The sequence below is a fragment of the Acomys russatus genome, chromosome 4, assembly GCF_903995435.1.
Source record: "Acomys russatus chromosome 4, mAcoRus1.1, whole genome shotgun sequence".
Taxonomy (NCBI): Eukaryota; Metazoa; Chordata; class Mammalia; order Rodentia; family Muridae; genus Acomys; species Acomys russatus.
The window spans coordinates 40,664,929-40,690,379 of record NC_067140.1 but is presented as its reverse complement, the minus strand read 5'-3'; the positions used below and the strand labels follow the sequence as shown (position 1 = coordinate 40,690,379).

The 25,451-nt window shown below is 45.7% G+C and overlaps 1 protein-coding gene across 1 annotated transcript in view; it reads left to right on the top strand.

Annotated features, from left to right (window-relative positions):
• Positions 1-25,144, top strand: part of Cat (catalase) — a 32,698-nt gene extending 7,554 nt beyond the window's left edge. The window contains exons 2-13 of the mRNA XM_051144254.1: positions 2,440-2,611; positions 4,873-4,983; positions 6,088-6,218; positions 7,059-7,163; positions 8,686-8,811; positions 11,142-11,333; positions 11,823-11,975; positions 16,578-16,716; positions 19,711-19,841; positions 22,581-22,688; positions 24,650-24,733; positions 25,017-25,144. Coding sequence (XP_051000211.1) covers positions 2,440-2,611; positions 4,873-4,983; positions 6,088-6,218; positions 7,059-7,163; positions 8,686-8,811; positions 11,142-11,333; positions 11,823-11,975; positions 16,578-16,716; positions 19,711-19,841; positions 22,581-22,688; positions 24,650-24,733; positions 25,017-25,082 — 1,518 coding nt within the window. The 3' untranslated portion in view covers positions 25,083-25,144. The remainder of the gene's footprint in view (positions 1-2,439; positions 2,612-4,872; positions 4,984-6,087; positions 6,219-7,058; positions 7,164-8,685; positions 8,812-11,141; positions 11,334-11,822; positions 11,976-16,577; positions 16,717-19,710; positions 19,842-22,580; positions 22,689-24,649; positions 24,734-25,016) is intronic.
• Positions 25,145-25,451: the final 307 nt, after the last annotated feature.

The window sequence follows — 25,451 nt, the reverse complement described above, 5'->3', positions numbered from 1 at the left end:
GGTGAGATGGCTCAGCAGGTAAAGGTCTTGCCATCCAACCTGGCAACCCTAGAATCCACATGGTAGAAGGAGAAAACTGAATCCTGCAATTTTCCTATGACGTGTGTGTGTGTGTGTGTGTGTGTGTGTGTGTGTGTGTGTGTGTGTGTGTGTAACTAGAAAAAGGACTAAGGACTTAGGGAACATGTTTTAAAACATTAAAAATTGTTTTTAAAGTTATGTTTTGCTACATTAAAAATTATAATAACATCATAACAAGTTACAAGTTCATCCTCTGTTCAAAATTATGTAAGGACTAGGGAGGTGGCTCAATGGATAAAGCACTTGCCATACAAATGTGAGGACCAGGGTTCAGATCCTCAGCACCTGTGTAAAAGCTGGGCAGGTCAGGCAGCCAGTCATCTGTAATCACAGGAGGCAGAGACAGGGCTCCCTGGCTCAAGATGGCTGATCAGTGAGGTCTGGGTTCGATTGAGAGACCTGCCACAATAAATAAAATGAAGATTAGGGAAGAGGCCTCAAAGCAACTTTGAGCTTTGGCATACTTATATGTGTATACCTGGCCCACGTCCATGTTCTCACACATGGGGACATGCATACACAAAGGTGCTCACCCTACACACACACACGCATACACGCATACATTTTAAAGAATGTTATGTAGGTTGTCTGCACATGCGCATTGCCCGTTGTGTAGAATTCCTAGCATTGCTCTCGTGAGATTTATTGGGAAGCTTAAGTGACGTAACTTGTGTGGTCTAGTCTCCCATCCCACCAGCTCACTGTGGTTAGTAAGTCATTATCGCATGGTGGTATTATGTGTTCACAATGGTTATTTTCAGGGTTAGGGATCCAACCCAGAGCCTCACACATGTGAGAGAAGTGCTCGCCCATTGAGTGAGACCTACTTCTGCTGTCATACTTTCATCTAAAGACATATGCTACTGACGAGTCCCACATCAGCCTTCTGTCCAGTGCTCCCTGAACACCCCCTGAAGTTGGGCAATTTTTTTTTTTCTCAGTCTTTGCCCCCTGGGTTCTTTTCTGAACTGCTGCTTATTAAAAAGCTGTTCCTATCATGTTTATTTTGGAGGTAAATTGTAGGTACTTGAGGCCGCATGAGGGAATCTGTTAATGATTTAGGAAGTGTGACAAGTGTAGAACACATGTGTGAGAGTCTTGTTTATGAGTTTTACAGTGTCCTTCCATAGATACCCTGGGACTTGGGTGGCTCTTGTGGTGGCAGGGATGGCGGGGGGTTGAGCCAGGCCTCATACATGCTAGTGAGCTCTTCAGCACTGAGTTCCACCTCAGCCAAAGACTGTTATGGTTTTAGAGAGCCCATTCCCTACCACAGCACCTTCTGGAGGAGAGACAGGAAGTAGTGAAGGTTTGAGGCAGGCACGCGTGGAGAGTGAACACTGTACCCGCTCTTAGTGTGTGGAGAAACCGAGACTTTCCTCAGTGCACTCTGTTGAATTGTTCTCCCAGGAGACCTAAAACAGCTCTTGCTAATCCCTGCATGTCCCAGTTTCCTGGGGACAAGGGAAAGACACCCAAAGAGGCAGTTGTCTGTAGTCAGAAATATCGTAAGGGGTGAGTATGTCATGTGCGTGTAAGAAACTATCACAACAAAACGCATTATTTTGGACAGTTAAGGTAGGTTGATAAGGGAAAAAAAGTACTTTTGACGATGGGGGGGAATGAGGCTAGGGTGTGCACAATGTCATCTGGGGCCTTGGAGATTGTGGTCATTCAGAGGAGGGGCAGCCAAGAGACAACTGATGTGCCTAGATTGGGAAACGCTGTGTGTTACCTCTGTTTAATACAGTAAAATATCCTGCCCTGCTTCCGAGATGGGTGACCTCCTTAGAACATTAGTAGTGTATCCACCTTATCAGAAACAATTATTTTTTAGCCAAGAAGCATTGCTGATTTTTTTCTCTTAAAATTGAGAAGAGATACCACTATAGTCAGCTTGAGAGAAATGAGCGTCCATCCACAGCATTACCTCTGAATGTCCCTGGTGTCTGAGAGCTCCCTGCATGACAAAATTCAGCCCCAAGGAAGCGAACATCAGCTGGCCCTATGGTCTTTGAAGACTGTCTTTTTACTGTTAGTTTCGACATCGGGAATCAAGCACATATGTTTCCTTTTGGGGGTATCTATCTGGGGCCTCCTGTGTGGAATCCAGCGTCCTCTCTAGTTGCAGCTGAACCAGGGAGCAGACATTAGTCACCTCTGCTTCCCAGAACAATGTCTTGGGAATTGATGTTGAGGTGACAAGTGTTTCTAAGAACAGATTGTACTATTTCAGTACTTAGCATACAGGAGATTTAAGAACAGGGAGGAGGGAGTAAAAATTGCAAGGTGTGACAGTATAAGTTACGTGTTCAACTGGACTGACTCTCCTGTACTTTTTCTTTCATGTTCACATAGAAACCCGATGTGCTGACCACTGGAGGTGGGAACCCAATAGGAGATAAACTTAATGTCATGACCGCGGGGTCCCGGGGGCCCCTCCTCGTTCAGGATGTGGTTTTCACTGATGAGATGGCACATTTTGACAGAGAGCGAATTCCTGAGAGAGTGGTACATGCAAAAGGAGCAGGTGAGAGCAATCTGTTCTTCACTCCTAACCTGGCTCAAAGGCATTCCTATGCACCTAACAACCTTAGGCAGAAGGAACCAGACATGGCCTTCCTTCAGTAAAACCCCAACTCTCCATTTTTGGAAAAAAGGAAAGCTTTGTTAGTAGAAGAATGGCCTAGGTTTTTGTATTATTATAAATCATATTAACATATTATATATGAACATTAATTTTTATACTATTTGTTATGTTATAATATTATATATCATATATTATACGGTATATAATAATATAAATAATATATAATACAAATACACAAGTAATATATAAAACAATTATATAATTATATTGCTTATATAATTATATATTATATATATAATTTACTCCTATATAATCTAATACACATTATAATATAATATATATTTTATATAATATATAACATATACAAACATAGCATATATATTTATATATTCACATATAAAATATATAATAAAATATATATTATATATTATGTATAAAACAATTTAAAAATATTTATTCAATTAATATGCATTGGTGTTTTACCTGTCCACCATGTGTGTAACTGGTGCTGAGGAGTCCATAAGGCATCAGAACCTCTGGAGCTGGAGTTGCTGATAATCCTGTGCTGCCTTGTGTTGGATGTTGAACCTGTGTACCCTGAAAGAGCAGCCTGTGCTCTTAACTGCTGAGCCGTCTGCTCAGCTTCAAAACAGTTTTTAAAAACTACCTTTTGGGAGCTGGAGAGTTAGTTCAGTTGGTAAAGTGTGTCCTGCACAGCCGCGAGGACTTGAGCTTAGATTGCCAACATCCATGTGTAAAAAAAGCTGGCATACTATAGTGTACTTGTAACCTCAGGGTGCATGTGGGAGGTGGGGCGTGGATGGGGCTCTCAGTGGGCCAGCCTAGCCAAATCAGTTTCAGTGAAAGACCTGTATCAAAAAGGTAACAGTGGAAAGTGGTCCAGGACATGTATCTCCCCCCCCCCCCATGACCTCCACACTCACATGCAGCTTCCCCCGTGACCTCCACACTCACATGCACATACATGCACATGCCCAGATGGTATGCACACACACATGCACAGAACAAACAAATAAAAAAAAAGTAACTTTCCAGCAGGTGTGGCAATGTGGCACAAACCTATAATTTCAGCACTTGGGAAGCAGAAAAAGACCGAGGCCAAGGCCGGTTTGTGCTAAGTGGTCATATCCTGTCTCGATAATCAAGGTTTGGGATGTAGCTCAGTACTGGAGTGCTTATCTAGGAAGCCTAGGGTTCGCCCTCCAGCACCACACATACCAAAAGTAACCTTTCTCTATTTTTTTCTGTTATATAGTTCAGTAGAGGAAGGAAAGTACAGATGGAGAAACACGCACCAATTGCAGCTTAGTTAAAACGGGCTCTTTCTGCATAAATACTGAAATGAACTGACACAGTGTATAGCTATGTTGGAGTGGTGAATTTGGGGTGATTTTTTTCCCTTCTCTTTCATCTAGCATCTGCAAAACTTTGATCTTTTATGGTGGGTGTAAAAGATGACAGTGGTGTTTAAAGGGAAAGCCCAATAAAAAGAGTAGCTGCCGTCAGGTGATAGTGGCAGTGGCGCACGCCTTTAATCCTAGCACTCGGGAGACAGGCAGGTGGATCACTGTCTACAGCCTGGTCTACAAAGTGAGTCCAGGACAGCCAGGGCTACACAGAGAAACCCTGTCTCAAAACAAATACAATAACAACAACAACAACAAAGAAACAGCAGCAGAGAAAGGGCAACACGTTGTCTTCTTAGCCTGCCTCTGTGGAGTTGCAGTCAGCTTTCCTGGCCTCTTCATCTCTGCTTTCTAGATACGTTTCTTCCCGTCATCTTACGTCTTCCTGATGACATTTGTCATTCGGCAGCTGTCCTTTCTGCCCTGTCTTCTTCCCTGGAAACGTGTCCTTCCACGTCCTTCCTTGACTCCTGCCTGTATCTCAAAGCTCTCTGAGGTACTTTGACTTTGGTCAGCCTTGACCAACTAGCTGTTTCCAGCACCCCATCATCACCTCTTGGCTCCCGCGTGTGGCACTCCTTGGAGCACTGGGTGATAATAGGACTTTGCATTTTGGCCCTTAACATTCTGTGTTTGCTTACATCTTCTCCCCCATCGTATTGGAAGGTCCTGGAATGCGGGTGCTGGATGCTTGGTTTCTCTCATCACAGGTGCCAGTTGAGGTCTGAGGCCTGAGGGATGGGCCTGTCCTGAGAGTGTCTGTCTTCTCATTAGGTGCCTTTGGATACTTTGAGGTCACTCACGACATCACCAGATATTGTAAGGCAAAGGTGTTTGAGCATATTGGGAAGAGGACCCCCATTGCGGTGCGGTTCTCCACAGTCGGTAAGTCAGTCTGTTTGCATGCCTCCTCTGGTTCCTTCAACCTGCACCTTATGTGGGGGACATTCATAACTTACTTTTAAGAAAAACATACTAAGAAATAGAAAACAAGTGTTTCTGTAATTTTAGTCTGTTTCATTGTCTAGGTAATACCTGGAGCATACAGGAGGTTATTTACTGTTTCGTTTGTTGGACCGTCAGGGGGTTATCGCTACATTTTTCTGACATTTAGAAAGAACATTCTATAGGGGTTGCCTCAGAGGGAAATATGGAGTGGAGATTTTCTTTAATACCCATCGTCACAACTGCTCTTCACTGAGAACTAAGTGTACTGCACCAATAGTATAGGTGACTGACTTGTACTAATCTGTGGATCTACTTTGCAGTATGGGGTTCATCTATTTCTGAATGATTAGGATATTTTATTATTATGTTACAGAATTAGTATTTGTACCTACCTACATATATATCCTAACACATCACAGTGCCAGTAATTAGTTAGGCTTTTCTGCTAGGCTCTCTGCTCAAACAAACAAACAAACAAACAAACCATACTATGCAAAATGAATGAGATAAAGAATAAACCTGTACATTAAATAATTTTTTAATACTAACTTTTTGATATTTCACTCTTTTCTTAAACATTTTATTGTTTTTATTTTATGTGTATGGATGTTTTGCCTGCATACGTATCTGTGTACCATGTGCATGCCTGGTGTCCTCAGAGGCCAGGAAAGGGTGCCAGATCCCCTGGAACTGGAGTTAAATGCTTGTGAGCTGCCATGTAGGTGCTGGGGATTGAATCTGAGTCAGTTCTCTGGTCTCATACAGCTCGCTCTTTATTACTCTAATCTTCATAATTATTTTCTTAATTACCTGGTTAAATGGATAATCTTGTCAGCTCTTGGTATTCTTGATCTCTTATCATTTTCAATTCATTCTTTTGTCTGATTTCTAGAACCAATTAGCAGGTAGGCTGTAGTAAAAACACCGCAGACATTCCAGGAAGCGGGCTGAAGGCGGTGGATGCTAAGCGCCTCTGTGACGTGTGGCTTCTTGGCTGCAGCGTGCTTGGCGCTGCCTCATTCTTCCATTTGAATCTTCCAGCTGGAGAGTCGGGTTCGGCTGACACAGTTCGTGACCCCCGTGGGTTCGCAGTGAAATTCTACACTGAAGATGGTAACTGGGATCTTGTGGGAAACAACACCCCTATTTTCTTCATCAGGGACGCCATTTTGGTAGGTGATGGACTGTTTTTCTCTCTACAAGTGTTGTTTTCTATTGACTTGCAGGTCTCTTCAGGGTTAGCATTTTCTCCAGGATAAGCCCTGGAGAAAAAAGAGACCGTGGATTGTTTGGGTTGCCCTTTAATTTTCCTTCCCAGAATTTAGAATATCTCTGTAATATCAAATGATAATTACCATTGGCCTGAGATTTGGCATGTCAAGATGCCACATCTGATGTGTTGGGAATAGTCCAGCTCCCATTGCAGAGCCTGGAGGATTAGTGAAGATGGCCTTTGTCCAAGAAGCAGATAGAGGATATTTCTCTGTGTTTGTGTGTGTGGTGTGTATGCATATGTGTGTGTGTGTGGTGTGTATATCTATATATCTATATATATTTGTGTGTGTGGTATATGTGTGTGTATGTTTGTGTTTGTGTATGGTGTGTGCATGGTGTGTGTGTGGTGTGTGTGTGTATGTGTGTGTGTATATGTATGCTGTGTGTATGTGTGGTATATATGTATATATGTGGTGTGTGTGTGGTGTGTGCATGTGTGTGTGTGTGTGTGGTGTGTGTGTGCATGATGTGTGTGTGTCTGTGTGTGTGCTTGGTGGTGGTGGCGGTGTTTAAAGAGATACTTCAGCTCTGATTGCATTTGATACTAGCGTATCTAAAGAATTGGTTGAACATGCTGAGCACATTATATTTGAAAGTTTAACAATCTAAGTTTCTGAAATTGTATTGACTAGAATTATAACCGTAAGGGAGCCAAAGATAGTACATCATGTAAGACTCTATAATTTTTACAAACTTAGGTTTCTGATTTTTATTTTCTCTCCCTCCCTCCCATTTAGTTTCCATCCTTTATCCATAGCCAGAAGAGAAATCCACAAACTCACCTGAAGGACCCCGACATGGTCTGGGACTTCTGGAGCCTGCGCCCAGAGTCTCTTCATCAGGTGAGAACCCTGTCTTTTTCACTCTCTTGTACTGTATCACCTGGGATGGCATTGATAACTCGGCCTTTAATGTGTTCTTGCTGCTTTGGTTGTTTTATTGGAATTGGCTTCAGATTTCTTGATCTCAAAGAGTTTACATCTAAGCCTGATGTGTAGATGGTTGGAAACACGATCAGTTAAAATCTAGGAGTCTTCAGGAGGTGACGCTGTGTGTTAGGGAAGTGAGAGAAAAGCAGTACTAAAAGTCTTTGCTATTAAAATACAGTTGGAGAGGCTGCCTGCGGTGGGTGGTAAACACTGCTACAAGGAACAGATGTGTGATGGAGAGATGGGAAAGATAGAACAGCAGAAAAAAGGAGCAGTACATGCCGTGTAGACAGAAGAAAAGGAAGCAGTAAGTGTGCTGTGGAGAGAGGTGGAGCTGGAGACCGATGGTGGTGAGGACCAGGCTCATGTGAGTGGCCAGTGCTGCTGCTTGAGGCCATGGTGATGCTGATGGTCTAGGCTGCCTCTAAGGGCCTTGTCTGGGTCTCTGGTTCTACTGCACCGGGGCCCATGTTCACGGTCTGTGCTGTCACCAGAAACCTTGTGGGAGCCCATGATCCAGGCTCCCGCTGACTGTAAAGAGCAAGGAAGCTGTTTTTGCAGTGATATTGGTGATTGTAGATGCACAGTTGAGAGAGAAGGACATGGAAGGCTTCTATGACAACCCCTACTCTTGTTCCAACTCTCACCCCTCCCATAGTAGCATCCTAAAGAAGAAGCCATGGAAGAGAAGTGTGATAAGGATGCTGAAGTTAGTTCTCCATAGTTGATGGCTTCTGGCTGGGGTCCGGGAGTGGAACAACTAGGTTTTATTTAAGGAGCAGACCACTGAGAGTTGGGCCATGCGCCAATGAGTATGTAGGTAACACAAATTGGACTTGTTTATAGTTTTCTTATTTATTATTTTTAAATTTTTGTGGGGTGGAGAGATCACAAGACTTGGGGAGCAAACATGGAAGAACTCGGAAATGAGTGTGATGGGTGCCTGATGCGATATTCCCGAAGAATCAATAAAAGGTGTTTTTGGTTTTTTTTGTTTTACTTTTTCGAGACAGGGTTTCTGTGTAGCCCTGGCTGTCCTGGACTCGCTTTGTAGTCCAGGCTGGCCTAGAACTCACAGAGATGTGCCTGCCTCTGCCTCCCTGAGCGCTGGGATTAAGGATGTGTGCCACTATGCCCAGCTTCAATAAAAGTAATATGTTTAAAAAATAAATACATAAATAAAGTTTGAGCAACATGTTAGTTTAGTTTCCAGATTTGCTTTAGCGTTCCTTCATAGAATTTTATGATATTATTGATTCATGCTTCATTGTGCTTTAAAACTTTTGCCATTCTCTGTAGGTGAAAAATGACAGCTCTTTCCATGGGAAGTTGGCGGGTGTGTTCCATGTCATGAGGGCATCTTCTGCAAATGCATGGATGCAAAAACTTGGGATACTTCTATTTAAATGGGAGGATTTCCATTTCTGTTCCTCAGGTTTCTTTCTTGTTCAGTGATCGAGGGATTCCAGATGGGCACCGGCACATGAACGGCTATGGATCACACACGTTCAAGCTGGTTAATGCAAATGGAGAGGCCGTCTACTGCAAGTTCCATTACAAGGTACTTGTCTGCACAAGGCTACAAGGCTCCTCCTTCCTACACAACTCCCTTTACCTCTCCTAAAGGACTGAACAGGCATGGAGGTCTTCCCTCCCTTTCTCTTACTTCCACCCAGGGGTACAAAGAATTGATTAAGTTGAAATGCACTGTGAATATTTTGTTAGCCACCACTGTTTCAGAGAGCACGTTCAGGCCACTCAAATTAGAACTGTGTGTGGCTGGCTGATGGCTTCTTCCTTACATGTGTCTAGCCATTGGGGCACATGACAGTTGAAATCTCCCTGCTTTTTGTGTATGTGTTTGTGTGGGTGCAATCGAACCTGGGGCCTCACGCATGCTAGGCAAGTGCTGGACCACTGTGCCACTACATTCCCAGCACCTGTTGTATTTTGAGACGTGATCTCAGTATGTTGCCCAGGTCAGCTTTGAACTAACATTGTAGCCCAACTGGCCCTTGAACTTGCAACCCTCTTACCTCAGCCTCCTGAGTAGCTGGGCTTTCAGGCCCACAGAACCAGGCTCAGCACCGCTCCCTTTTAGTAATACCCCAAAGGTCTGCTTTCTTCATCATATTTTCATACTTATATGAACAAGGTATTTAGGTATATTAAATAGGAAAACTGTCTCCTTTATATCTTGGATCAATGTGAAGAAGACAGTTGGTTCCTGGGTTTATAATTCCCAAAGGGAACAGAGCAAGACTCAATGACTGCAGGGGATGCCGAGCCTAGTTGGAAGCCTTGGAGTCAGGCTAGCCTGAACTCAGATCTTCACTGTCCCAGAGAGCAGTGACATTGGACGTACTGTTGAAAGTTCTTTTCACTGTAAAATTGGGATGCAGCTACAGCTGTCCACTGGCCTGGAGTGAATAGATTGCTTGTAGGTTTGTTTAGCAGAGGATCCTGAGATAGATTGGGATGTGTATGGATTCATTCATTCATTCATTCATATAGCTTATTCTGATTTGTAGTTACTCTTTTCTAAATCTAAGGGGTTTGGTTAACAGCAGAAGAGCTTTGTACTATTATGATACATTGAACATATTGGCTTACCGGGCGACCTGCAGGTGGTGGCCTTCATGTTTAGATCCTGAGTTGCCTTCTCCTTTGGTCCCTTCCAGAGTTCATTTTGCTAAGTGTTTCCATGACATGCAGCTTCTGGAGTCTTAGAATGAGGCACATAGCCAGTTGAGCAGGGATATGGAGATAGGAGTGCCAGGCAAAGTGACATAATGTATCTTTGAGTGTGATTGGCTTGCTTGGAAAGGCAGAATGCTGATTTTGCCTGTTCACAGAGAACTGGTATCGGGTGGCTACACTGAAGCTCATGGTAGCTTGATGAACTCTTGATTCTATAATTTCTTAAAATAAAACAAAAGGAGGATAACAGTGATGGAGGGATATGTTTATCTGAATTTCAGGATTTATTTGAGATGTTTTAAAATGGGAATTAGGTTATTTTCAGAATTCCTTGATGTATATATATCTAAGGCAAAGAATACAGGATATCCAGAAGAGTGTCCATCAGATGATGAACAGATTAAGAAGATGTGGTACAGGAGGCTGCTGTTTAGCCAGAGGGGGAGGGGGAAAGGGAGCCTGTCTTTGTGACTGAGGGTGGAATTGTAGACCACTGCCCTAAATGAAATGGACCAGGCACAGAAAGGCGGATGCAGCATGCTCTGTCTCATAGGTGGAATTTGAGCATCAAAAGATGAAATTAGAACGGTGGTCATCAGAGGTCAGGAGGGTAGAGGCTGGAGGGATGGGAAAGGCTGGCTGATGGTGCTCAGTCATAGCTAGGGAGGACCAAGTTCTCGTGTGCTATTGCACAGGAGAGTGACTGTGGATAGTAACTGCATTACAGCCCTCAAAAACCTGGAAGGAAGGAAATGATAAATATTCTCCATTAATAGGCATAATTTTGGTGTCTTAATATATCAGTTAAAATAAATAAAACATAAAAACTACATACAACCCTTTAATTTTTATTATATATTGCTTGTTTTAATGGATAAGAATTTTTCTTATTAAGAAAGTTTTTTTATTAATAAAAATTCAAATGATGTAGAATACATTAGGGCAAAGAGATGAATGATTTTAAATGTGAAAGGTATGGAACAAATTCCCTTGACAAAAAGAATTGGGATAAATATGTACAGTTCCCTGTAAATAAATTTATTAGTGTCAGTTCTGAACAACAGAAGTGCGATTTAAGCAAAGTGTCGTCTCTGGGTCGTGTTACCCAGAACCCTTCGGTGAATTCTGGGTTACATTTTGGTGACCTCCCTTCCCTAAACTTGGTTTGAGCTTCCTTTTTTCCCTCTGCAGACTGACCAGGGCATCAAAAACTTGCCTGTTGGAGTGGCGGGCAGACTTGCCCAGGAAGATCCCGATTATGGCCTTCGAGATCTTTTTAATGCCATTGCCAATGGCAACTACCCGACCTGGACTTTTTACATCCAGGTCATGACCTTTAAGGAGGCAGAAACTTTCCCATTTAATCCATTTGATCTTACCAAGGTAAGTCAGCAGCAACTATATTATTTTATAAATGTCTTCCTTAATAATAATAATAATAATAATAATAATAATAATAATAATAGTAATAACAACAACAACAACAACAATTCATAGGCAAGCGTCCACAGTGATGGGCTAGGTAAGAGGTGGCAGCTCAGCAGGGTCCTTGTGCCTGTGAGTGGGTCCTGGTTGACGCTTCACTTCCACTCCAGTGCGTGAAGTTCGTGGGGTCATTTTGTAGGCTTCCTGTCCTGTTAGCAGGGTACGTACTGGTCTGGAAAGGCTAATGTACTCTGGTTCTGCACAAGGTCAATGTTTACCATTTATTACAAAATGATAGTGCAGTCACCTGAAATTCTTACCATGTTTTATTGGGTTAAGAATTATTTTCGGTGGCTTGATTATATTTGAGAGTTGGTGTTTCCATTGGCTGCCTTTCATATCCTTTGGCTGGTTATCTGGTAATTATGAATATGACATTGTTTTCAGGTTTGGCCTCACAAGGACTACCCTCTTATACCAGTTGGCAAACTTGTCTTAAACAGAAATCCAGTTAACTACTTTGCTGAAGTTGAACAGATGGCTTTTGACCCAAGCAACATGCCCCCTGGCATTGAGCCCAGCCCTGACAAAATGCTCCAGGTAAGCTGGTGAGCTGAGATCTTCTGAGGCAGGTGTCTGTGTGCACACATACATGTGCGCACAGTGCGATCTTTTTATGAGGAATTACCAGAACTTTCACTTGAATTGTAGTTGAGATGCTTAATTCTTCTGAGATCAGTGGGATGAGACATCTGTAGGTGGTCATTCTTTAGTTAAACCAGTTACAAAACACATCCACGATAAAGTATCTAATATTTAAAGATGTGAACACCTGATCATGGAAAAAAGGTATTATAGAAAAGACTATATTTTAGAAAAAATAACACTATTGGCCCAGCCTATAAGTATATAATAAATTGTTACAACCACCAATAAAATAACTTTATCTATTTCCTATTCCAAGGTAATGCGTGCCTTCATATTTTCTCTCTGTGAAAACAGCTCCGTGGATGATATTTACTAACTCAATTTTGAGATTAATGGCAGCTGAATAATTTAATCACATGACCTTGCTAGGCATTCAGCTCCCTTTAAATCATTTTCTAGGGTGCTGTGCCAAGAGTTCAGAGAGTGGAAAGTATTCTTTGGACTAGGATCAGTGGGAGAATAATTGACTTAATAATTGCTGTGCAAGCCAATCTTTGTGGTTTTAGATGATGGGCACAAAACAGGGGTTAAAGATTAGCCCTTAGGTCAGGCCACAGAGATTGAAGGTTACTGCTTACATAAGTTCTGACTCCAGGCAACAGAGTCTTTGGAAAGCAAGCTGAGGTTTCCTGTGTCTGTGGGTTTCCTTTGTTGTGACACTGGGACACCTGATACTTTTTTTGGAAAGTCGGGATTTCATTTTGTATTTTTTAGTTTTCCAAGACAGGGTTTCTCTGTTCTATTTTTAGCCTTGGCTGTCCTGGAACTTACTCTGTAGACCAGGCTGGCCTTGAACTCACAGAGACTCGCCTGTCTCTACCTCAAAGCTGGGATTAAAGGCATGTGCCCCCACTGCCTGGCTTGGAAAGTCAGTTTTTATTACGCTGGGTACTGCCCTGCTGGGTGCGGTTCTGTGTAGCCCTGGATAACCATAGCATAAGGCCGAGAGTGCTGTGGTGGGTCTGAGGTTGAAATGTGTGAGATAGAGGGCCAGTAAGAAAGTTCTAGGAACAAGATGACCTTTGAGATGGAGTTTGGTAGGATCCTGATTTTCAGCTAGTGACACAAGACAGTAGCGGGTGTGAGGACAGGCACAGAGGTGCTTTGTGTTGTGAATATTTAAACCATAGTAACTATTCTGTCTTGAATGAGAGGAATTGAGTGTGCACGTGTTCAGCGGGTCTGTGTTACAGGAGACTTTAAATGGTGGACGTAGTACAGCTGTCCATGCTTGGAAGGTAGAAGGATTCTCCAGTTTTAAGAAGCACAGCCGGCTAGCTATCAAGTAGAATAGCTCCTCTCGGTGACGAATAGTAAAGGAAGGGGCTGTGGTTAGGGACAGAAGGGGGACCAGAGCAGCGTCCAACTAAAGCCGACATGTTAGCTGCGTGGTTGGCTCTGGGGAATAGAGGAAGTCGAGATGTATGACCCTGCCTACAGCCTCCCTGCTCTGTGGGCAGAGGGGAACGGAACCGTGTGGATGTGGGGCCAGCAGGGTGCACCAGGGCATGAAACCGCATGGCTAGAGCTCAAACTGTATAATCCTGGTATAGAGAAAAAAGGTTGAAAAATAAAAGGTAACTGTCCCCGTCCCGCGGATTCAGTTATTCGGGGTCTCGAAGGGGGTCGCGGCCTGTGAAGGAAGAATGGGCGAGAGAGAAGGCACGACTCAAGAAAGTATGTCTTATCAAGAGTCATTTACTGAAAGCAGGTGTATGATTTTTAAAGTGTGCTTCAGGAAGGGCGGGGGAAGGAGGGAGAGCAGTGGGAAAGTACAGAATCTTCCGGGGTAGGAACCCCTGGGACAATGTGTGGAGCGGGGGGAGGAGACAGGTGGCCCCGCGGTCCTTTCCCAGAGACCACAGCCCGTCAGATGTTCATGTACCGTGACTTCTGAGAAAGGCTACAAAGCCACGGTATACTGAGTGTTCCTTTTCTCAGGGCCAAGTTCCCTCTCCTGGGGCCAAGCACGATGTTTGCGGTTTGTCCGTTGCCAGGCAAAATGTTTGATAAGTTCTTTCTGTATAGGCTGGCTGGAAAGGGTCAGCTGGAGTTCAACGCAACCAGGGTCTCTCAGCTCAGCCAGGGTCTCTCGGCTCCCAACAGGTAACCCCCTAGTCTTCACGAGAGTCCAGGCCACCAGTGTTCTTTGGGACCACAGCGACACCCGGAGACAGACAGCAGCTCAGCCACACAGTAAAGAGAACACTGAAGATTGGAACGGAGTACTAGGCCCAGGGGTGGAGTAGCCACAGCAAATGTGTATTCTGGTCAGGAAGAGACGACAAACGCAGGCCAGGCATAGTGGGGTCACGTAGCTACACAGTCTGATTCTACGGTGCGTGAGAGGAGCCACACAGCTGGGGAAGGACTGCTGGCTTCCGTTAGCCATTTGGTGACCAGAGTGGAACTGTCAAAGGTCGTTCATGTGGGTAAGGATTGTCATTGGAGGGGTCCTTAGGGAGATTCCTTTATGGGAATCCCGGGGCTAGTTAAAAAGGCTGCAAATACTCCTGAAGGAAAGAGCGCTGAAGCTGGGCAGTGGCCTCTGCTGTGCTGATGGACAGCGTCTTCATTTTGTTTACATTTAAGCAAGGTCCTGTTAATGAATCTGAAAACATAATCCAAAGCAGCAAGCCAGAGCGTCATGAGATGGGCAGACTAGTGTAAAGTGGGAAACAGAGAGACAGCCCCGAGGGCCTGGCCGTGCCCGTGTGGCCTTTCTTTGCTCCCGTACTCTGTCATTTACCAGCTGGAATCAGAAGGAAGCTGGACTGGTTGCTTGAGTGGGGAAACGACTGTTGGGTCAGGCAGAGCAGTGTTGCAAAGGAGAAAGCCTTGAGTTAGTCAGTGTCAGTGTGCTTACTGTGTCTGGTTCTCCACCTGGGTGCTTTATGGTGATCAAGTCAGAGTGGTGTGCTGGAACGGTGGTTCTCAACCTGTGGGTCGCGACCCCCAGACGCCACAGGTAGTTACATCATGACTCATAATAGTAGCAAAATGATAGTTATGAAGTAGCAAACAGGCATGATGTTTTGCTTGGGTGAGGGGGAGGATCATCATAACATGAGGAACTGTATTAAAGGGTCTCAGCATTAGGAAGGTTGAGAACCACCATGCTAGCAGTTCCATCCAGGAGTTACCTGTGACTCTGTTGTATCTTTCAGCCTGTGGATGGAGTTGGGCACGGCTTCTGGAGCCAGTGGAGGCAGCCAGCCTCCTTCTGTGGGTGGGGTGCATGAGTGGCCATCTAAACAGTGCCTAGGTGATTTGGAGTGGTTGTGAGAAGCAGGCTTAGGTAGCCACAGCGTTGGCAGAGTCAGTGGAACAGCACTAAGCCTGTCGATGTGAGAGATCTGGTACTGTGTTTGCCTTCTGTACCTTGGTGTTTAGTTTTCATTTCTAGTGGTCATTTTAAAAATGTAGTTCAAGTTTAAAATTTTAAGTCAATTTTAAGTTAGCACGCATATTTGTGAGTTTTCATTAGAACTTGCACGCACGCACGCGCACACACCCGCGCACACACATATCGTTTTTGTATTTGTTATATATATATTCCTCTTCTCCTTCTGTGCACCCTCCTCCTCCTCCTCTCCCCTCCCTCATCTTTCCTTCCTTCCCCATACTGCTCCCCCCAAAACCCCTTCAACTTTTATGTCGCATTTATTCTATTACCCCCTCAAGTTTTCCGTCTCTCTTAAACTCTCTTTGTTCTCTGTCATGGTCTCCTCTCTATTTTTTCAAGCCTTGTTTTTTTGTTTTGCCTTACGTAATTAAGAACGCAAGAATTCTGTTTAAGAGTCAAGGCTATAATGAAGGTGGTGGACAAAAAATTGCTCATAGTGTCAGACCTTGCACGGTGAGACGCCTCAGTGATGGGATGTTAAGATCAAGCAAGTCCTGACGCTTTCCGCTAAAAGGAACGCCAGGATTCTCATCCTGTCTCAGGAAACAGGAGACATAATTTGTATATTCAGGCTAGCCTCAGAGTGGTGACCTGCAACTGTGGAAGGGCCAGCGGTCCCAACCACAGCTTCCTCTCCACGCTTGTTAGCATGGCTCAGGATACAGAGCATCTAATTCACCGTGCGTCACAGGGGGTGCTTCTTTGGACAATTTGCACACAGCTGCCTTTGTTGAACTGTGCTATGTTTGAGAGCAAAGGCTCAATTCTTCCCTTGGAGGAGAGGGCCGGGAAGATGGAGAATCAGTTCAGGATTCTGGTGAAGCGAAATGTGAAATGCCATTGCCAAGGCACGGTTGCGTCCTGGGGAGTGGGTAGACATCATTGTCGAGGACAGATGTGACGCCCATCGTCGGCCAGGTGGCGTGGGCGGGTAGGGGTGGTTCTTTAGGAAGAAGAGGCCCTTTCTAAGTGGGAACAGGCTTGACTCTGCCGAGCATGCGGCGATCATGTCCTTTGAATTTTAGAACGATGCCTAGAGATGATTTCCTATCATCTCTAACTTCTGCTTTGTGCATTACCTACCGCAGGGGCGCCTTTTTGCTTATCCGGACACTCACCGCCACCGCCTGGGACCCAACTATCTGCAGATACCGGTGAACTGTCCCTACCGTGCTCGAGTGGCCAACTACCAGCGTGATGGCCCCATGTGCATGCACGACAATCAGGGTAGGCCGTGGATGTATCTGACTCCTTGTAAAGGCAGAGAGCATGTGGAGTGGGTGAGTGGGATGCCAGGCCCGGGGCTCTCAACCCAGCCCCGTGAGACCTCCTGGGCTGTGACATGGTGCAGGGGCTGTCAGCTACCGCCATCTTCCCTCGCAGGGGTGAGCTTTCGAGCCATCTGCAGTCTCTCCTGGCCTTTATCTAGTTTACATCCTTTCTTGAGAGTCCCCTCCTCAGATTGCCCTTGGTGTCCATCTTGCGGTGGAAGGCTAGGAGGAGGGTCTTGCACAACAGCCGTCGTGGAGTGTGTCCAACCTAGGTTACAAAGCGCACAGTTCCTCAAGTCACCCTAACCCAGACTGAGACCTCGGGAATTCGAAGGCGTGAAGTTCATGTTTCTACCTACGGTTCTGGTGGAGCCAGGGGGACCAGGTCTGCGTGGAATTTGGAAGGGAAAACCAAGGGAGCCTTTTCAATGTTCTTCGTCCAAGTTGAACTCACCTAAGTCATCTACTGAGGTGACATTCTCCTGCATTTGAGTATCTTGGGGTTTATTTGTCTTACCTTACCCACCCCCCCCCTTCCCGCCACCAACCTCGAGACTGGGTTTCTCTGTGTAGCCTTTGCTGTCTTGGACTCACTTTGTAGACCAGGCTGGCCTCAAACTCACAGTGATTCACCTACCTCTGCCTCCCGAGTGCTGGGATTAAAGACGTGCGCCACCACCTCCCGGCTGTGGCTTTCCCTTTCAATTACCTTTATGATGCCGTTGACAGACAGCCTCTGGTTTAAATTCTAATTAGCCAAGTATAGCATTTGGTTGATGTGTTTTCTTTTAATATACCAGTTTAATGAATATCTTAGCTTTTAATTTCCTGCTGGGGGCCCTATGTTTAATTAATAGCTGCAGAAATAGATCTCTGTAGAAGTTTATAGCCATAGCTATCTGTATGAAAATTAAATGGTGTCCTGTATTATAGGGTACACCGCCAATAAAAAAGAATATATGTACCCTAAAGGGGACTTGGAAAATAGAGGACAAAAACCCACTTAACAGTTCTAACCCCCAGAGGAGACAATGTTTGATTTTTTTTTTTGTATTTCTTACTGTGCTTTTCAGTGGCCGTTTTTACACATTAATAGTTTCGTATGTGCCGTTTTCTGCTCGGCTCGCCTATCCTTACTCCCAGGCCTCCCTGGTATTTACTGGGTCTATACCCTTTCTGCCAAACTCCTGTGGGTAAGTCCAGTATTTCTGCTCCCTTAGGACTCTGGAGGCGTGGGCCTGAAGCAGATGCTCTGGGTCTGTGTCCTGCCTTCTCATTCTTCTAGGCTTTTTATTTTGTGGCCCTTTGTTATTGCAGCTGTGTAGGACGCACACGTCCGCGCTTCTCTTGCGCTTCATTTATAGGTAGTGGTTTCGCGTTTATACCCCATTGGCGCACTGTGAGAGAGCAGCTCTGAGGTTGATGTTGAAATCCTCTGCTTGACTTCAGAGAGCTCTGGGGCAGTGCTCTGGAAATTCTCATGAAAGACCTTAATTGTTCCCAGTGGCCAATACAACTCCCACTTTTGAGTAAAGCCCAGAGTGAATTTGAAAATAGAATTTAAAAAGGGTGACTTCTCAGTGAAGAAATATTGTGGTGGCTCGCTGGCGAGCTCTTGGCTCTTTTATAGCTGTGCAGCTGTCTCAGGGCCTCTTTCTGAAGTGAGTAGCCAATTGCTATAATGGTATGGAGCCAGTATTTCCCCCCCTGCACATACCCGTGGTGCCTTGATCACTGTGATAAGGGGCATCTCCTAATTATCCACAGCGGGTGATCTGTCCTGGCAGCCACGAAGCACCCCAGCCACAGGTTGCTTCCTGCGAGCCACTCCTTACGTTCCTAGGCAGTGTCTGTACAGGCAGTGGGAGCTCTGATAGGCAAGCTCCTGCTGACCAGCCGTAGCAGTGTGCAGTCTGGAAAGTAAACATACCAAATCGAGGGGCTGTCGAGATGGCTCAGAGGGTAGAGGCACCTGCTGCAAGCCTGAAGACCTGAGTTCAATCCCTGGGACCCACGTGTTTGATGGAGGCAGAAAGTTGACCCCCCACAAATTATCTACTGATCTCCACACATGCTCTGTGATATAAGTACACCTGCACGCGCACGCACACACACACACACACACACACACACACACACACACACACACACACACAGAGTAAATAAAAGTTAATAAAAACTGCCAAGGTAAGAAAAGCTTTACTATATATCTCAGGATCACAAAGGATATATAATTATATCTGCCAATATTTTGATCAATAAATCCAGATAAATGAAATTGAATATATTACAAATACAGATTTTTAAAAAATACCTCTTTTAACATTTTTTTTAAGTGGGGAAAGTAAAAGAATTGAAGAGAGAGCATTAGTCAGCTAAAGGGTGAAGCCCCCAAATCCTAACTGCGCGAGAGGAAGTGTCGTCAAGTTTTCTCATGGAAACAGACAGAAACGCAGGCTTCTAGTATTACCCTGCCACCAACCTCAGGGTGCAGTAGCCGTGACCACCTTAGAGCTCCAGAGTGGGGCTGTGAGGGAGGGAACAGAGCTAGAACTGGGTTGTTCTGCACAACCAAGCAATGTTAAGGTGGAACCGACATCCAGATGAAGTGCCTCTCTCTGGGCCCGATCTCAGTGGCAGGCATATCAGGTCTTTGAAGATTGTTCCTGGGGCAGATAAGCACCCGGAGCTGTTACAGCCAAGAACCTCTGAAGTGTTGACATGGCCTTTACGGTCTCTGTATGGACTCAGAGTGAGGCGCCCAGGTGCACATTTAGAGAGGGCAGCTGAGCCTGTAGCTAGACCTGGGGAGAGTGGCCTCGTTCCCCAGCAAGTGGTGTGCATACACCTGCACCTAATGTACGTGTGTGTGTGTCTGATGACTGCTGGGCCCTGCCCCTTTCCACACTGATGACTTGTGCACTAACTATGCCTCTGCTTCCGTTTAAAGGTGGCGCTCCCAACTACTACCCCAACAGCTTCAGTGCACCGGAGCAGCAGCGCTCAGCCCTGGAGCACGCTGCCCAGTGCTCCGTAGATGTGAAGCGCTTCAACAGCGCTAACGAAGACAACGTCACTCAGGTAACGGCTCTCTTGGCTGGTTTTCTTGTCAGCACAGGTCTCATGATATAACTCTGTTGGCCTAGAACTTGCTATCTAGAGCAGGCCAGCCTTGACCGCACAGATAACCCTGCTGGCTTCTATCTCTCAAGAACTGGGACTAAAGGCATATGCCGTCATGTCTCCAGAGACTATGCCTGTAGGGCTGGGGTTGCGGTGTATCCCCTGCCTTACCTCTCATGGGTACGGTGTTGGGTTGGAACCCTAGTACTGGAAAACACAGAATGAAACTGGCAGTGAGGGTGTGTGGGGCTGCACTCAGGGCTCCTGGGCACATGGCTCCGCTGCTCTCCAGATCTTTGCTTCTGCTTTCCACTGCCAATTCCTTGTTTCCCACTGCTTTGTCCCTCTCTGCCTTCAACTTCCGCTGCTCGGCCATGCCCATGGCAGACTCTCATTTGCGGCTGTTTTCCTTTTCACCTTTTCTCTTTCTGAGCACCTTTCACTCTTTGCTTCTCTGTCATATCTGAGAGAGAACAGATGGTCTTTTCATCCCAGGTTGTATTGTTGGCCTTGGATCACCCTGCTGCTAACTGCCCCGGGTCAGGTGCTCACCCAGTTTCCAGTTACGTGTGGTTGCCCTGAGAGCTTTTCCAGTGGCTGCTGTGGGAGACTGTGTATGGGCTGCCATGTGCCTAGTGTAACTCCCACCATACCCAGCCAAAGAATTGGAGTGTAGTTGCTCTAGATTCCTGTGTGGGAGCTTTCTGTAAACTGATAGTTAATTTCAACTAGTACCTATTTTTATTTTCTCAGTTTGAAATGTAGATTCCAAGTGAAATATTTATAGATATAGAAGTAGATTCCCTGTGAAGATGTCTTGTGTGTGTGTGTGTGTGTGTGTGTGTGTGTGTGTGTGTGTGTATACACATTCGTGTGTGCTATTTTATTGTGTGCTATATTATTGTGGGACATAAGGCACATTTAGGTAAGCTAAAATCGCTTGTAACGCCTTTTATAGTAAATTATTATTTTTAGAGGTATGGGTGACATGAAATGTTTTGCAGTGTAGCCGCTGCCACTCAAGAGATTTGCTTGTGTGAGGTCGAGACAGGTACAAAGCAAGCCATACAACTCCTATGGAAACCAGTTAGGTAAGGACACTGCCATTTGCACACTAGGATTTGTATATGAAGTTCCCTATGACCTTTCTTATTTTAGCGAGAGGTTTTCTTATCACTTTGTAGGGCTCCTATTTTTAACCAGCCACGACACTGGTGTTATGGTTCTAAAGTATAATGGTACAGTAATAAAAGTCCCGTGACAAATACCTAAGAAGCCTCAGGTTTATTTCCTTAAGAACGACTCATCTGGCTTAGAGGACTTGTTCACGTCAGACCCATCCTCTCATGAAGGACACTGGAAAGACAGGTTAAAAGCTTTGGAGAGGGCTTGGAAAGAGGGCTCAGCAGTTAAGAACACTTGCTGCTCTTGCAGGGTTCAATTCCCAGCCCCCACATGTAGTTTATAACAATCCAAAACTCTAGTTCCAGGGGATGTGGCACCCTTGTCTGACCTCCCTGGGCACAAGGCAAACATGTGGTGTATATTATAATATATGCAGGCAAAACATTCATATACATAAAATGAAATAAATCTTTTTTGTTTGCTTGTTTGTTTTTAAAGAGAAAAGCTTTGGAGAACCAACAGAGCAAGGATCTAATGACCAAGAGCTCAGAGAATTTGCAGGGAAAAAAAAAGTTGTATGTGTGTAGACAGCTGATTACAGAATTCCTGAAAAATTGACAGTGAGCTCCCAAGGCAAGCTGGCTGCAGTGAACCTCTGGAAACCTTCCAGAGTTCCTCTGGGGTCGTGAGATGGCTCAGTGGTTAAAGGCGCTTGCGGCCAGGCCTGACAACCTGAGTTTGATCTCAAGAACCCACATGAAAAGAATGATCTGATGCCCACAAGTTGTCCTTTAACACCCACACACGTGCCATGGCATGCACAGGTGTGCGCATGCACAAGCACAATAAAGAAATAAATGTAAAAAAAAAAAAAAGATCCCTCTTGCCTCAAGATAGTAGATTGTGGTGACATAGATGCTTGCCTGCCTTCATCCCTCCCTTCCTCCCTCCCTCCCTAGACAGACTATATTAAATATTCTGGAAAGGTGCTGTAGCTCAGCTAGGCATGTTATCTTTAAGTTCCAGCAATGAAAGTGAGTGGCAGTAGCCAGATGGAGGTATACCAGAAGTGTATATAGAGCCTGTGGGAGTCTCAACCAATGTTTTCCCCTTGTGAAGGTGTTATGCCTCCAAGGAGTTCAAGTTGAAGTCACAGGTTTTGTGGGTTGTAGAAAGCTAGAACTCGTCTCTGCAGAGTGCTGAAGACCAGGAAGGAGCACCGTTTTGGAGATACTGCCCACCAGGCTGAGCATGCACCTTGGAAGCATGTGGATGCTAAGTGGGAGCAACCAATCTCACACACACACACACACACACACACACACACACACACATGCACACGCACACACACGCACACATACATACTTGCACAGATACACAGAGAAGAAAACCAGTTATGAGCTATCATCAACAAGTAAATTCAAGACAGAAATTAATTCAACACAGATGACGGCTTTAATTACAATTTTTTTCAGTGAGTTTTAATTGTGCATTTCAAATGTAGATTCTTGGGTGAGTTTTGTTCATGGTAAAATGGTTTTTTTTTTTTTTTTCCCTCTTGTTGCTGAGCAGGTACGGACATTCTATACGAAGGTGTTGAACGAGGAGGAGAGGAAACGCCTGTGTGAGAACATTGCAGGCCATCTGAAAGATGCTCAGCTCTTCATTCAAAAGAAAGCGGTGAGTCTGTCTTTGATAGCTGAAGGGTGTCACCTGCTGGCCGCTGGAGGTAGTGCAGCTGTGTATAAGTGAGCATTTTAGATAGTGCAGCAATTCCCAGTCAAGCCCCGATGATCTTGTCTCCATGTTTCATCTGGTGTGATTTATACACTCATTCTTACCTGTTTTTCCAGTGTGTAGAGAGTTAGTTGCATTTAGAGTGAATTCCTCTGTGTGCTGTTTAATTCAGCTGCAGTCAGTTCTGAGCCCGAGGGTGTGATAGGCAGATGTGGCTCTGCGGCAGTCTCCCTTAAGCTTTTCAGAAGATGAGAAGTACTGCTGCCAGTTTTGTGGCCTGAAACCTGTGTCAAGGCCCAGGGTCATGAGTCTGTGGCCCTCTTCAGACAGAGTAGAAGCTTGCTTCTTTTCTAGAGTGAGAACTGAGCTGTCCTCCAAGGCAGACTAGACAGGTCAGGGTGCTGGCATGGGTGGCGCCCATTGAGCTGCCTGAAGCCCTGTCTCTGGTGTCTAGGTTTTTGGTTTGTCCCACGAATACATTCATTATAAACCCAGGCGCCTTTCTGTCTGCTTGTGTTAGTTGCTGCTTCTAAGATCATAGGACCACTGTCTGGAATATTCTAGAGCCCAGGTCAGGAACCGGTGAAGAGCCTGGTGGTTGCTATGGGGGATGGCCAGGGCAAGTTTTGTCTCTTGGTCCTGAGGAGAGTAGGCAGGGCCGCCCATCAATGGCGGAATGGGGCTCTCATCCTTGGCAGCCTCCTGTTGCATACGCCGAAACTCTTAAGTCATTCTGTTTGTTCCTGGTGCTTCCGCTCCTTTCACTGTTTGCTGGGGCTCCTTTGTGGAGTTGCCTGGAAGATTCCAGTGTTGTGCATCATTCTAAATCGAGGCACTGCCAACTCTATCCCTTCATACAGAGTACAGGCTCGTCAAGGACCCAGGGTGAGGTCGGCTGCTACCTGGCAGCTGGTGTGTTTCCCCCATAATATCCTAATCCTATGAGCTAGGTTGTATGCTCTCTCCTTCGACAACAGGAAGTTCTCAAGTTCTCTGGTGATGCTTAGTTGTCCTATGGGTCAATTCAGTTGTGACAAGGAGTCCCTGGGATTCCTGTCATAACCACAGATCTAGGGGTCAGCTCTTCCACTTTAGATGTCAAACGAGATTCCTGGGATGCATAAGTGTCTCAGAGTTCACAGTTTGGTAATTTGCTAGGCTGGCTCATGGAGCTCAGAGAAAGACCTTATTAGGACTCTCTGTTCATCGTAAATGGCAGCGCAGCACTTGTCAGATGGAAGAGATGCAGAGCTCCGTGGGAAGGGCTGGCAGCTTTTGTGCCTCTCTGCTGCACCGCCCTCCCAGCACCTCCATGCACTCGCTCACCTGGCCAGAGGCTCCACAAGCCCTGCCATACAAGGGCTTTCATGGAGCCCTCCTTACATAGGCGTGGCTCATGAGGGCATCAGGTATGAGGCAACGGGACACCGTCCGCAGCAGGCCCTCTGCCCTCCCTGGAGGCTCAGGGGCCGGATTGGAAGCCCCAGTCTTCGAATCCTATGCTTGTTGTGTCTGGTATCAGCTCCGCCCTGAAGCTCACCAGGCTGTACACAAACCATCTTGATGGCACACTCAAGACGGTACATTCTGAGGGCTTCTGGATCCGCGTGCCAGGCACGTAGAGTCAAGACCACATGCTGCGTTTCTATGACACCACATATGTGTAATTATCTTGCTCATTTAGGGAGAGGCACCCTGCAGCTCAGATAGGTGAAGTGACTTCTCTGAGGCAGCTCAGCCCATAGGCTGAAGAATTCACACTGAACCCCATGGTTTCCTTCAGAGCCAGATATGCCACGTGGCACCACTTGGTGTTAAAAATGCCGAGTATGCGCACTGGACTAGAGCCTGGGGGTCGGTGTAGGGGTGAGGAGATGCTGATGTGTAGCTTCCTTTGCCTCCAGGTCAAGAATTTCTCCGACGTCCATCCTGACTACGGGGCTCGCATCCAGGCTCTTTTGGACAAATACAACGCCGAGAAGCCTAAGGTGAGGCCCGAGTGGTGTGGCCGGTAGAGGAGCCCATGCTGGCTGGTCAGCCGCAGTTTGGTTCTCACGGCCATTATCTTCTCAGGTCAGCGGGTTTTAGGCATTTTTTTTTTTTTTTTGGAGGTGGGAGGAGCGGTAAAGAACTCAACCTGCACAGCGCATGCGCCTCAACGTCAGCTCCACACGCTACGAAATCATTCACACTGGATGAATTTCTGAGGGTGCCCCAGGTGCCTGTGAGGCGGCTAACTTGCTGGTCTTGTCTTCTCTTCCTCTGACACAGAACGCCATCCACACCTACATGCAGGCGGGCTCGCACTTGGCTGCAAAGGAGAAAGCTAACCTGTGAGGCGCAGGCGCAGGTGCTCGCCCTGGCCTCCGCGGAGGAGGTCTCTCATGAAGCCAAGCAGAAGGCTCACTCGTCATCACCACAGATGGGGTCTCCCCTGCTGAAGTGCAGACTCACGCCGATGTCTTTCAAATGATAACCTGAGCTTCTAGACTGAATGGTAGCAATGCTTTTGACGCTGTTTCCCGAGGCAGAAATGAAAGGTTAGGGCTTAGCAATCATTTAACGGAAACGGGGATCTACGTAGGACTTCTGTTTGGGTTATTCATGTAAAATGATTACCTTTAAGATGATTACCAGAAAGGTTTTCAAACCAGAAACATGATTTGATTAGATAAGATAAAATCTTGGTGAGATTGCTGTATTCTC